Genomic DNA, 15,226 nt, shown 5'->3' with positions numbered 1-15,226 from the left:
GGTATACCTACCTACGTTACCTAGGTCACGGAACCCGTGAGTGTTAGATGTAGGTACCTTCGTCCTTACCTTAGTTAGGGCAAATTATCTATGTGCCTGCTTATTAAATTGACACCACATAATTTTAATAATACCTACATAAGTTGTTTAAAAACAAGTTTCCTAAGAAAACCTTACCTACTACGCCATAAGGCACCCCTAAATTTTATTAGATCTAGATATGCATATCATGAACGTGTTTTTGTTTTTTGAAGAACCAGAGGGTCGATTACCCGCAATCTGGATTTACCCGGCCGGCGAAATGAATCTGTTTAAATTGCACCTTTTAATCCGGGCAAAGCGAATAGATGCCGACTTTGCGGCGGCGCCCGAGCGGAAAACAGCATCCTCCTTGAGCACAGCGGACCAGGAAACAGTAGAGATGCTAATTAACTCCCCAGATATCAGCGAACAATACCGTCCCTTTTGTACAGTCCGAATAATAATTCCGCTTTCTTTATTTTGTAGGGATAAGTCGGTCCAGTCTACTGACAGTTTTTATAATTTAGTTAAGCTTACTTTACTTCGATCATCTGCTTTCAATAGAGGTTACGCGTGCTAAACAGCATACATAAGTAATAGGTGTACCTATAATATGAGAAGTAAGTAGGTAAGTAAATTGTAGGTATTTAGACGAAGACTGTATGCGTATCTTTTTATCCATATTACAGCACATGTTACACAAATATTATGAAGTCATTTAACGTCTCTACCTACTTCTTAACCCATGGTCTATTAAGTTGATCTGCCATGCGGGACAAAGACCTAAAAGAAGAGATCTAAGTTAACACTACTGTGACCGTTTCGGTCTCTACCTTATTTAGACAACTTTACCCACCCAGACAGGTGATTCTGGAAACTTTATCGATTCGGCAAGAAACGGGAGATAACGGCATAGTGGCTTACGGGACTATTCCCACCTCTCTTTCCCACCACTGTAACTCCTGTGTAGCCAGATCTACTGGTTGACCGCTAACAAAAACCCAACCAGTGAAGGTCAAGTTTGTCCCGGCCGGGGGAAAGTATAAGAAAGGCCTTACTGATTCTTCTACCATATCCAGTTACAGATGAATAAGGTAGAGAGCTGGTATCCTACAAAAGTAGATTTAACGCACCTCTCTTAACCCTTAACTGGTATCGTAAATTGGACATACGCAACTGGTATCGTGGGGGCCGCGCGGCCCCCATACTATGTTTGCTTCTAGCAAGCATGTTTTACCTATATACTTGAATAAATGCTCATATATGATAAATATCAGGCTTGTTCTATGATAATTTAGTTTTTATTGTATTAAATCTTCTTACTTGTAAATTTCAAGACATTACATAATAGTAACTACTTTTTACGTAATATTTTTTTAACGTTACAAATATCTATGAAACCTATCGTTTAGAAAGTTATAGCCTGACCAGGAACATAAAAACCCTCGCCATGTTGCGGAAAACTAATGGTACTGATTTCTTTTAATGGCAACAGTAACTGAAAACTTCATTTACATGTCACCTTGCATGTCAGTCTATTGTTGTCAAAGTGTAAACAAACTTTATTTTAAATGATTGCAATTGATTTTGTGAATTAAATTGCTAAAATATTTTTATAGTCGTGAAAGAAAAGTGGTTCACGATGTGTTAATGTATTTGTCGAAGAGAAATATTAAGGGTTCGGACAATATTTTCATTGAATAATGTTTCCGACAAAGGTTGTCAAATTGACTGACATGTTTATCGTATAGTACAGTCCACTATGAAAATTAGCTGTAGTCTGTTTCAACTACCTATTTTAAAGTTTTTTGTAACTTTCTACCTTTTGAATTTTATGGAATTGGGAAAGAAGTACCGAGTTTGAAGCGTTCATGAGCAGACATTGCAGTTGAATATTCAAGTTCTGAATTTGATTATTGATGAATAATAAAATAAATCCTACTAGCTCCATTGATGGTTTCATTTAATTTATTTAAACCAGGTTACCTTTAATAATATTTTTCGTTAATTTATGAAAATATCAAATTAGCCCGTAATCCTGAATCCTGATACATAAATTTAGCCTATTAATTTAACACATGTACGACTGTACTCAGTGTTGCACTATCAAATGCAATTGAAGCGCCTCTATGCCAGGGTTTTTATGTTCCTGGTCAGGCTATATTACCAAAATTATTATTATTTTAATAAATCCATAATAATGTGAACTTAATAATAAATAACGTTTTAATGTAATGTTTCATAAAAATAATAAGCATTTTATAAAAATAAAAACATAAATATTATGTTGGCAAACATTAGCAGGTCCTGGTGGATTTTCAGACCACTTGTATTTATATTTTCATAGTAGCTGGATTGACTAGGTCCTACAACATCTTCATTTTTACTCTCCGAAGAAAAAACTTGAAAATCAGGTTCAATATACTCATTATCGACCGAATATTGGTTATTGGGTCTTCACAGTGACCTATAATTTTATTATCAATATCCTTCTTCTGACATGCTACTAATCACTAATTTGGAATCAAAAACTTCGTTTTAGGTATACTATATCTTCTATTGTTTTATCACTTATAAGCCATCAATACTACAAAAAAACAACAATCAAATAAAAATTGCCATGAAAAAAAAAAACTAACGTAACTGGTATTGTGGGGGCCGCGCGGACCCCAACACGTGCATATCTTCGTCCTGGTGAATGATGCAGTGCTGAAACGCCTGCACCAGACGCGAGTAGCGCCGATATGAGAATACCAAAAATTTTGGCTGCCCACGATGCGTAGCTTCTTAGAAATCAAAGAAAACGTCATGCGTGGGGGCCGCGCGGCCCCCACGATACCAGTTAAGGGTTAAATGAAGGCTGCTATGATCGGTAAAAATATTTAGGTAATCTGAGTAACATCTTAAAATTACAGTGTTTACTAGGATAGACTTCTATCTTGTACGAAGGTAAGGTACCTACTCTACATACAAAGTTACCTGCATTTAATGCATGCAAACTACAGCAACGGTTTTGTAGTGTTACCATAATAAATCGATTAGAAACTTTCGGAATCGCCAGGCAGCCATTGTGGTGGCAATATATTCGGCTTAATAGTGTAATTTTGTTGGCTCTCGGTAATATCTTGCGGTGGACTGGCCGGCCTCAGAAGACCTCTGACGGACGAACTTGTAACATTACAAGTTTATGCCTCAAGATGACTTGTAATCTAGCATTCAAAAACATAAAAAAAAGCTAATTTTTTATTAGGCTACGATACGACATTCGAAACTCTTCTCTTTGTTGGTTGATTTTGATATTTTGACAAATCCCGTATCAATTCTTAATGTAGCGTCCAATAATTATTATTACGAGGCTTAAATTCGTCTACTACATAGAGCTGATTTCAAATAGTTAATACATTGGATAAGCTTTAGGTAAAACTCAAGCTTTGGATCAGTCTTTAATTTGAAAGCGGCCTTTTTATCAAACAAATATTTTAACTCTTAGCTAAGTAGGTACTTAGTAAATAGGAGATATGAATTTTTATTTTCGTCTAAACCTATCTTTCTTTAGTATCTAAGTAATTAACTATAGCTAAAATCACGAAACGTCTTGATCCTGATCAAATAAACCGAGTAAAAGTTAAAATTGAACGAAGTGGGAATCTCAGGCCGTGAATAATTCATTAATTTCAGATGAACGCGATCGAATGGAGTTAAAAGCGAAGGAGTTTCAGATAGCATTTGGGAGGGCTACCTATAGAATAGTACCACTAAACTGAAAACTTAATGAATAAGATAAGATAAAATTACTGTAGAAAATAAGTAGGTAGGCCCAGATCCGGAAACGGTTTTCTAAGGAAGTTTTCTTTATAGGACCATACCACTCTAATTTTTTGCAGATAAAATTACCTAATTTGTAAAGATGATGATGATGTTGGATGATCATCATCTATTGTGGACTACCTGTATCAGTAGACCTACCTAAGCTTCTTTAAACCGTATAATCACACAACACGTCTTACACACACTTCACGTATGAGTTTCCACCATTTTCTTTGATTTTCACGTTCTGAAACTATAGAACCCAAAGAGAGCAGGTAGCCAGGTAGAGTCATCGGCTTATCTAACTCTCCATAAGGACTGTTTCCGTCTGTCGATACCTACTAGGTATTTAGGTAGGTTTCTATATCAACAAATTTTCCTATTATTATAGTAATTGAAAGGGGTTTTTCCGATCCTTTTTATTCAAACCGTCTTTCCTTTTGCTGACAGAGCTATGTTACCTAACGGTTGTCTTATCGACGTGGATCGAAGCTTTTCAAGGGTTACTTACCTAAGTAAGACACCCTACTATTATTATAGTTAATAGTGAATTGTAATTTAAAATTATAAAAGTTTAAAGTGAGTTAACCCTCTCGCTTGGTTGTTTGGACTACCCACGTAAGTACCTACTTACGCCTGGTTGCGAGTTCAATCCTCGCACAATACAAGCATTTCACATTGTGTTGATTGTGTGAATGAAAACATACCTAAGTTGGAAAGCAATTACAACAATATAAGTAGAAATCACTATTTATTCGAAACTTGTAGATACAGAACCCGATATAAAACCTTTAGGTAGGTCTACTGAATTTGAACAGTGTTTTTGTGACCCATATTGGTGTTTCTTTGTGCTTTGAAGTTTATTCAATAAGAAAAGTAGCAAATTGAACGAACAATAGGTTGAAACAAAGAGTTTTAATTATAGCGATGTGATATTTTAAAAGTCAAGGTAAAACTGTTCCAAAAATAAAACATTCCCTAAAACATTTTCTAATTTTATATTTCAGAATTCAGTATTGAATTTGAAATCCTCCGTTACGCTCTGGTTACCCCTTGTTTTCTGGCGCTGCGGAATTTCTTACCTGAAATATGAGTTTTATTTTTGAAATATAGGTAAGTAGATACACTACATGCTTATTATATTTTGCTTTTGTTTCGAACCTAATACCATTTCTATAAATAAATATCAATTTTTAGTTTTCAATAATATTTCTAGGATCAAATTTTACTTGCATGAATTGAATATTGATGAATGTTTGTTTCATTATAACTCTTACAGTCAATTATTCTTAGGTCGGTACTTGAAACAAATTAGATCCAAAATCATGAAATGTATTGTTGTCGGTAAGCGATAACATAGGATGGCAGGAAGATAGATAATATTGTAACTTACTTTTTCGTTTCTCCGCCTCATAATCGATTTCTCTTTTATTGCGATGATGACGTCTTGCTGTTTGTAAAATCAATTTCATATTAAATATCCAGAACATTTGTAAGTACCTATACCTACCTAATTAGACCAGGTAACAAACAAATGTTTAGTTAATATAATTTTGTTAGGTACTTTACCTTCTTCATCCGATTCTTCATCTTCGTCTTGATATCTTCCATGGACTTTTGGATTATCTACAATCAATGATAGTAAATTTTAAACCATCCTAACTAGTTGGATCATGTTTCAAAAATACCTACTTTTATAGAGTCATATTAATTACCTCCACCCACAAGGTGGACCGACGACCTGATAAAGGTTGCAGGTAGGCGCTGGATGCAGGCCGCTGCCAACCGTGTGATGTGGAAGTCATTGGGGGAGGCCTATCTTCAGCAGTGGACGTCCTGTGGCTGAAATGATGATGATTAATTACCTTCCGGCTCGAACTCTCCAGGCTGTAATCCTTTAGTACTTCTGTGCCTGCTGTTGCCTCTTTCTGTAAAACAAATGAAAGACTAATAATTCTCCAGCTAAATATTGCTCCTAGCTCTATCGGATTTGCGGAAGAGGGTCAACTTGTAAAAAAGTAGAGTCAGACGTTAATATGAAACTTGAAAAATAATTAGTATCTATCAATGTTAAAATAGTAGAGGAGCCATACTCATATAGTTACTATGGTAGAGCTAAAGATTTCGTTTGATGGCACCATTTAAAAAGGTATTGAGCTTTCTATCAAATAATAACTGTAAGGTAAAAAGATGAAAGAGGGTGTAGGACCTAGATAAGTAGATCTTATATTATAATAAATAAGTAATACTAGTACCTACCTACTTGCGTATTTAAAAATGTTTGTAATTAAAGTAAATCAAGTTGATATTTACCCTCTTCAGACACATCACTGGACTTGGCGTTTTCTTCCCTGCTGGACTCCTGTTCGGCTACTTCGTCGCTGAAGGAGTCGGCTCTTATTGCTGGACTGGCTTTTTCTTCTTCCTTTTCTTCTGCTCTCGGGTGCCTTTCATATTCTGATCTATCTGAATCTATGACAAGACACCTCACTAATAAGTATACCTACCTACCATTCATTCAGTCCACCACATTGTTATTACCAACACGCGTTAAATACACATAACTGTTGTTCAACACACGTGTAGGTACCCATGTAAAGATTAATAAGGGGATATTTGCTTAATTTTAGCATTTTGTTTTTACACCGAATCCATAGAATAGAAAAAACGAATAGACTTTGTCCTACTCCAGTGTTAAGAATATTCTTGGAACCCTATCCTCGTGACACCCGTCGGGTCCAATTGTGAATCTAAGCCGTACAGAGAATAACATAAACGCCAACAAAAATAGGTTTACCTTCAAAATCACGTATTCGAAGTGCTGGGGCCCCATTTGTACCTTGCGTCAAATCAAATCCTATTCTTAGATTAACTGAAAATTATCACGAACTTAATTTTACCAACAAGTCTCGTCATTACTAAGTAAATGACTTTTTAAACAGAGAAGAGTGAAAACTTTAAAAGTAAAAAATATGCAAATAAATTACGTACGAACTTTGTCCCCAGCCGCTTCGCCGAAGCCAACGGTCCATGATATCAGAACCTAAAACGTAAAAGATTTGAATCGTTTGAATTTGCATTTCATATAAATTTATGCCAAAGCTATTTTACCGTAAAGAAAAGCAATGTCTTCCGAGTGCCTTCAACGGGAAAATGCATTTTTACAATGGAGGCTATGATGGAGTTAGCATAATAATTCACAGTGAGAGAAACGAATGGCGATCCGCTTTGATTTTAATTTCCCGAAGCATAAACATTTTCATTTTACGACTTTGTAGCGAAAGAAATACTTATACAAACTAAAACATAAATGAAAATACAAACAAGATTTTTTTTAGGAACTTGGTAACCTAGGTAGAGATTTGTGTCATGTGCCTACTTAGTTTTTACCTAAGTACCTATTTTATATTTTTAGATACCTAGTTAATACTTTTTACTTTACTAAATACATAACTAACTACCTACTAAGTACCTAGGTAAGTGCTCATAACTAAATTCAGAAAGTCTCAGAAGAAGTTATTTATTATTGTAACTACCTACTCTAATTACCTATACTAAGGATTTCCTATCCTAGGAAAATACTTGGATACCTAAAAACCTGTAGTGTGAATTAATACTACAGAATAAACATAATATGGCTTAGTGGATGCAGACCGCTGCCAATCGATCAACATGGAAAGCATTGGGGGAGGCCTATGTTCAGCAGTGGACGTCCTATGGCTGAAATGATGATGATGATGATGATGGCTTAGTGGTTAGATACGCTTTAACAGCGTCGGACTGGCCATACAGTCGGGGTGGCATTTGCCAGCCGGGCCCCAGCCTGCGCGGGCCCCCCACGGGCCTGGGTTGCGGGGCATGCGGCAACCGTAGCACAGGGGGCCCGCGCAGCGTAGCCCCTGTGCTACGGTTGCCCGCGTGCATGTCTCGGAAACTATGCGTCGTACAAAAAAGTTGTACAGTCATAATTTGTAGAAAATTGCTTTGCCTACAAATATGTTAATATAACTTTTTGCCTTAAATTAAAGATTAAAGAAGTTATAAGCAAAAAAAAAATCCTTTTTGCTTATGTATAACTTCTCTAATTTAATTTAGGACAAAAAGTTATGTAAACACAGGGCCGTCTTTAACCTACTAGGGGCCCTGGGCACTTACGGATCAAGGGGGCCCTTGTCATCTAGAAAAAGGTATTTTGAGACGGACAGACCCCCTCCGTCGCGGGGCCCTGAGCACGTGCCTAAAGTGCCCAGTGGGAAAGAGGGCTTTTAACTTTTAAACTAAGAGGTATATCCTGATAAAATAAAAACAGTAATAATGCTAAATAACAGACGATACTAAAAAAATACTAAGAAAATGCCAACAAATAATAAAAAATGATACTTTTTGAATAAAATCTTCTTATAAATTCGTGTTTTTTTTTGTTTTCTCCAAAAAATGCCCCTATAACAGGTGGTTTTTATTGCTTTGTATTATTCTCTATCGTATTACCTTTGTAAAACCAAAAATCGCATGTCTCTATCCCTATCACAACATTGTCTATGATAGTTTGAACAAAGGCCTACCACAACATTATTCTCCGCTACAGGTAGGGACCATTTTAATTTTAACTAAAATGCTTATTTTACTTCGAAATCTTTCGAAATCGCCCGGATTGTTGCAATTTCATACAAAACTTGCGCGCAAGAAGCAAATCTAGTATGTAAAATCATCAAACTTCTAATGCTCGTAACTCAGTTCAGACTGAGTTTAGAGGTATACATACATGTCATAGTAAGTTTGGTTTATTACACTATTTTGTAATAAAAAAACAAGGTTTGGTCGATGGCCGCGCGAAAAAAAAGACGCCAATTTCCGCCATTGTCTTTTATCAAATAACCAAAAAAACACGAATTTAAAAGCAGATTTTTTTCAAAAAGTATCATTTTTTATTATTTGTTGGCATTTTCTGAGTATTTTATGTATTTTTTTAGTATCGTCTGTTATTTAGCATTATTACTGTTTTTACAGGATATACCTCTTAGTTTAAAAGTTATTACGTTTTCTTTACAATAAGTAACTAATTGGAAAAAAAAATCTATAACAAATTAAAAAAAAATCTCAAAAAATTTTTGACCTGTTTTTTGTCGATAAAAATAGATCTAGTTTCACCTAATTTCATATGTGCACTTTATCGTAACTCACACTGTTTTAAATATAGAATCGGATCTAATCAAGGATTACGAAAACAGCAGCTTTTACGATCGAGTCATTAACTGCTTAGCTGAAAGTTCTCCTGTTTTAAAAAACATGTTGATTGGCTAGCTTTATATTATTATTTGTTATTAGTAAATACCTACTTATTATTTTACTTTATTTTAGTATTGTAATAAATTTTTTACAGTTTGTTTATCTCAATTTGTGTATCTCAGTATTTTTCGATAGTATCCCATCACCATGATCTAGTCTCGGGCCTCGGGATTGCGATCAGCCACCCGGGCCCTTCCGGCCCAGTCCGACCCTGCGCTTTAAGTACCTACTGTTCATAGTCGCGGGTTCATACTTAGGTAAGTATACCTATTATAATTGGAAAGCGTTGCTTCTCCATTTGTTTTAGTTGGATATTTCACCTTAATTGTAATGGTGCCAAAGCAGAATTTATATAGGAGATATTTTCACATTAATTATGCAAAAATAAAGTCAACAAAAGTGTTTTTCTTCCGCAGCTACAGACATCGAATAAACCTCAGCCATTTATAACGTAATATGAGCGAGATAATGTGTGCCCCGGGCAAGACAAATTTGCCAACTTTTTCTGTTGAACCACCTCTTTGTGTGAAATGGTTAACGTTGAGAATTGTACAAAGTGTTATTAGAAAAGTTTTCATATTACTTAATCTTGGTAATTCATTTTGCCATAAGTACATAGGTAACTAGTTTATTATTGAAAAAAAAAAACTTAATTTAACCAGCCTAACAAAAAACTCTCGGCTCTATTAACCATAAGCTTTAAGGGTTAACTCGATGAAAACTAGGATGTGTTATCAAACACATTTAATTTTGAGCCTGCGCGTGCGGTTCTAAATAAAACTACCTACCGAAAACTTGAGAGTCGAAACTCTAACGGGTAAACAATACAGACAATTTGGAGGATGAGAGTTGCGATTCTAAGTGGGACACACAATAGGTAACACTAACTGAAAAATCACTAAAATTTTCAACCTGTGAGTGAGTCATGTCAGACTTCTTCGGATACTCCAAATTACATTTTAACAGTTAATTACCAACATTACTCGTGATACGAAAGATAGATAGATAGATAGACCATTTAAAACTGGCAAATAAAAGAAATGCAAAATTGAAACGGCATATTAAGGCAGTCTTATCGCTCGGAAGCGATCTTTTCCAGTCAATTAAGGAAGTTATTTAGGAGGTTAGAATGTAGGTACCTACTTATTTATCAGTTAGGTAGTAAGTAGTTACCTATTATTGTTTAGAAGCAAAAACTTGATTAGATATACCTCATACGCGTCAGTAGCCTCTTTTCATCACATGCATCGATTTTTTCGGTTGGGTTTTTATTTTTCATAAAAAAGCAACCAAATCAGTACCCGCAGCATGCGTGACTGTCCACAGTTTGCCCGAAAATTGTCTCAACAATACGGATCTGATGGAAATCCTCGCAAAAACCGACAGCTTAAAATTTACATGAAAAGTAGGTACGTGGCTTAGCGAGGTGGCGACGAGGACGTGTTTTTACCTTGGGCTTTAACTGTTCACTTTTATTCGAAATTGGCTTCGAGGCTTATTGGCTAAAGAGATTATAATTTTCTAAAGGTATGTTACGAAGTCAGTTTTTGTTGGGAACTGGGATATTATAACTTAAAATTATTTAAAGTATCTAAGCAACTACCTACAACATAAACTAATGTTACCTATATTATAAAAGGTAAGTATTTATTACCTACATTCAAACTATGTAAATCTTCGAATTACATCCTTCTTTACCTTTAATTACCTAAATAATGTTCTAGTTACCGAAGTCAATGTTAAGCGACCCAAGTTAGCAAGATTACCGCAGTCTATTAGCTCGGATACCTATTTGTTACCCAACACTGAAACTGAACCTTGCTATCCAACTAAGTAGGTAGGGTAAGTGCGTTAGTTTTCGTCCAATTATCGGAGTTGCCAACTTTGTGATGCGAAATAAATATTTTAAAATACCCTTACTCATATGTATCATATGTCGTTTTAGTCCTTACATAGTCTACTTTACGTTAATATTATATGACAATAAGTAAATNCAATAGGTCGAAGGACAAATGGACGAAAACTAATCTACAGGAATAGCTAATTTTGGTTTTCGTCCACCCCAGTGCTTGCTCATGACGTCATGGACGAAAACACAACAACGTTTAAAGCTGTTTTTTGTTTTCGTCCACATATTTTTAACGGTTTTTATGGGTTTATCACTGTTAAAAAGTGGACGTAAACTAAAATGTTTGTTGTAATAGCAATAAAGATCATATTGGAAGAAAAAACATTGAATTTTGTAGGTCCATTGAAGTAAAATGATTATTAAAAATATTAACTAGGTGTCAGGGTTTCCGTCCACGTGGACGAAAACCAAAATCTTGCAAAATTGTTATGCTAGTATTAGTCCACTTAATTATCTAAGATTTCTATACAAAAGCTTTAATAAACCCTTAAAATAGTGTTTATTATGCTAATAATTAGACATACGTGCCAAAAACATTTACATAAAGTAGCTAAAACAGTAATTAAACATACCATGAAAGTTCCCTACCAGCACGTTTTTTTTCTAACTTGACGACGTTTTCCATTCACCTGTGTGCAGCAGCAACTTCCGTAGATTTTTTTGGAGTTATTACCTATCAAATTACATTTTCATGCAGGCAGAACTGTTACTTAGATATTATAGATTGTAACAAGTCCAAACTTGCACGGAAAGTTAGATTTGTATTCTAATTATCCGTATTTGTTTGTGACAAGTCGGTCAAATGGACGAAAACAGGAGCTGGACGGAAAACCGGCGCAATTACCCTACTTACTAGAACCTACGAACCTAGTGCCAGAAGAAACGTAGCAAACTAAACGAAGGAGACTTTAAATAAAATAGCATCGCGCATTTTCATAGGAGGTAAAAAAGTAAAAATAGCACGGTCACCGTAACAGGCGGTATTCAGCAGGTGACAAATGGAATATATTCCAGACAGCAGCGAGCCCTCGCGTGACTCGGAATGAAAATATCGCATGGCATCCATGGCTTATAAAACTTAGCTTTATGAATGTCTTTCAGACTTCTGTTAGAACTTTTATCCAATAACATAAACTTGGGTAGACGTACCCGCTTACACTCGTGTTACCACAATATTTATTCACGCTTGGTAGGTAAGCAAGTTTAATATACAGTCAAACCTGGATAAGCGAGAGTTCAAGGGAGCACAATCTCATTCTCGCTTATAGAGGTTTCTCACTAACCCGAGTTTCTCGCTAATGCAGGTACATGGGTAGCGTTTCTCTCTTATAGGGGTACGCAGCAATAACAAATTCCTTCGCAATTGAAAACTATAAACTGAGTAAGTCTGACAAACAGGACGGTACACAGGCACACGTGTCCATTTGAAAAGAATGCGATAAAATAACAACAATAAAGTTATATTTAGTTCCACGAAATAGAATAGGAACAATATTGACGAGAATACAAAAACAATGGTAGGAAGTTCCACGAAAGTTAAGAATGAGTCATAAAATAGCACAATATGTTAAATTTGTAAATAAAGGTCGACTGTCGCTTATAGAGGTATAGATAAGTAGCAGTCTCACTTACGGAGGTCTATGAGGGAAAAACGACTCTCTCTTACAGAGGTTTCTGTTTCTCGCTAATAGAGGTTTTGGGAGCTTAAAATGACGGGTCCTGGCTATTACTCTCACTTATAGAGTTTTCTCACTTATCCAGTTCTCACTTATCCAGGTTTGACTGTAGTTACTAAGCACAGAACATAGAAAGATGTTCTGTGCCCCTAAGGACATAACTAGACCTAACAACTACGGTAATACCTATTTACAAATACCTACCTACCTAATCACTATGTTATGAATTTATATTATGTGGTTTAAACATGATTAGATTTAGTCTTGATATGTTTTAGATAAAACATTTTTAGTTACTTACAGTCATACCTACTTTCATCGAAAAATCACCAAGACCAATATCAGAAGATACTTTGGGCTTAACCATTGCGCCAAGTAAGTAGTTATCTAATCCTAAGGTTATCTATTTTTTCTCCATTTGTTTGGTTACTAAAAGGGGGAGTTAGTACTTAGCAAAAATTTACTAAATGAGAAAAAAAATTGCATCATAAAATGTTTTATTTTTCAAATTACATAATAGAAAAAGGATCACTTATTCCTACTTAAGTTTAAGTAATATTATAAAAATCCTTAGATTAATAAAGCAAAAATCATAATGTGAAATTATCAAAACAACATAAATGCATGACATTTTCAGTTACTCATGATGCAATTGTTCTGAAACACTTGATCCAACATTTTATACATCAAACTGAACAAATTTATCTAGCGCTTCCTCTGTACTTGCATATAATGATAGCAGTGTATTTTCTGTCTCATATGTAATTTTATTTAATGGTTTCCATGAATGTTTGTGTGCTTTAGTAACTGCTGAAATGATAGCATTTTCTAACTGTGTATCGTCTATTTTCATACCTTTCATGTCCTCTTTCACTTGATTCCACAATAATACAGAAGGTGACAACTCATCACACCCTGAAGGCAAGCGCAAAACTTCATGTCCGTGGGCATTTAACAATCTATCAAGTTCATATCCTGAACTTGGTTTCTTGCATCTGGATATAAGTTCATACAACTCAGCTTTGCACATACTATCGCTGTACGGAATATTAGCCATTCGTAGCCAGTTCAACATGTCAGCTTTTGTGTGATATCTTGTAATTGTTTGATCTATCAATTTGCCATGTATTGGATGATTATCAATAACAACAGCACATCCTTTTTTTAAATGTCTAAACAAAACATCAACAACAAATTTTTGGTAAGTTGCCACACAAATTTTATTAGTAATGATATAATTTTCTAATCCTGCATCTGAAAGAACATGGTAAAAATAAAATCCCTCCGCTAAGCACTTTTCATTATCCACTATGTAAGGACAATCATTATCAAAATCAGGTTTGTTAAATGTAAAATGTTTTGTAATGTATCTCTCTTCTACGTAGGCCATACGAATTTTTGCGTTCCTCAACTTTTTATAGTTTTTTATATAATTATATCTTTCAAATGTTATTTCTGCATCTTCAACTATCATTGATCCTTTATTAGTTTTTCTGTAATCAAAACCCATTGAAATCAAAGCATATCGAAAGTCATCAATATTTTTGAATGTGGTTATTTTGAGCTTAGACATACATAGATAGTTATAGAGATCTTTGAAATTCGGTCTATGTTCATTTTTATAAAATTTTAGTAATGCCTTTAGAATAACGATACGATGCCTTATTGATTGTTCATTGTTTTTGGTGGCGTTGCTGAAAAAGACTTGATTCAACATTGCCTTCGGGAGTCCAGTGTAAAAAGCAACTCTTTCTTCAAATTCATTTAGCGGCACTTGCAAACATTTATTTTCTGCTTCTACCTTACAATTTGAAAGGATGGTGTGCAAAATAGGTTTAATTTTCTTATCGATAACTGTATTTTCATCGTAATCTGCCATTCTTCAGTCAGTTTAGAAAATAATGATGTAATTATGTATTTCGAGATAGAATTACCAGCCAATCTGTAATAGTAAAGTATAAGTAAGTACCTATTTTATAATTCAACAAAGATTGTAAAAGATTTTTATAACTAATCGAGAAATAACGTTAAGTTCAATGAAAGTTTACCTATTGAATAATAGTTGAGCATGTGTATTCTTAGTAATTTATAATAATGGTAGCTTCTTATACACAGTAAAAGATTTTTTTCTCAATAAACTTAATTTAAAAATGTTATTAATTTCGTATAGTTTACAAAAAAGACCGACAAATAACACCAAAACAACACGCGAGACGCGAGTCCAAAGCACAGATTAGAGAGTATGTCTAAAAGATGAGACAGCGCACAGATTAGAGAGTTTCCTATGTATTACTTTTCTCTATGTTAGAGAGTACAGACAGCGCGAGTCGCAGTGTTGCCAGTCGGGTCTTGTCAGAAATTACCAGAAATATAAAAAAATGGAACCTTTTTGAATAAAAAGTAACCTACTACTTTGCGTGCGGAGCGATTGTGTAAGGTTGTTCATGGATGGAAAATGAATACAATTGATCATCAATCATTTACCTAAATTCGAAATTTTCAGAAATTACCAGAAATATAAAAAATG

The 15,226-nt window shown here is 34.8% G+C and overlaps 1 protein-coding gene across 1 annotated transcript; it reads right to left on the bottom strand.

Moving 5' to 3' along the window:
- Positions 1-13,185: 13,185 nt before the first annotated feature.
- Positions 13,186-14,967, bottom strand: LOC114364028 (uncharacterized). The gene is made up of 2 exons (XM_028320045.1): positions 14,748-14,967; positions 13,186-14,641 (listed from the first exon to the last, which is right to left on the bottom strand). Exon 2 carries the CDS (start codon positions 14,576-14,578, stop codon positions 13,379-13,381), a length of 1,200 nt encoding a protein of 399 aa, XP_028175846.1. The 5' UTR covers positions 14,579-14,641; positions 14,748-14,967; the 3' UTR covers positions 13,186-13,378.
- Positions 14,968-15,226: the final 259 nt, after the last annotated feature.

The sequence above is a fragment of the Ostrinia furnacalis genome, unplaced genomic scaffold, assembly GCF_004193835.3.
Source record: "Ostrinia furnacalis isolate ACB-3 unplaced genomic scaffold, ASM419383v2 OfSCF0067, whole genome shotgun sequence".
In the NCBI taxonomy this organism is placed as follows: domain Eukaryota; kingdom Metazoa; phylum Arthropoda; class Insecta; order Lepidoptera; family Crambidae; genus Ostrinia; species Ostrinia furnacalis.
This window is presented reverse-complemented; position numbering and strand designations above follow the sequence as displayed.

Bases quoted from the DNA above. Each gene is read 5' to 3' on its own strand.
- LOC114364028 (XM_028320045.1), bottom strand. From the start codon at position 14,578: ATGGCAGATTACGATGAAAATACAGTTATCGATAAGAAAATTAAACCT.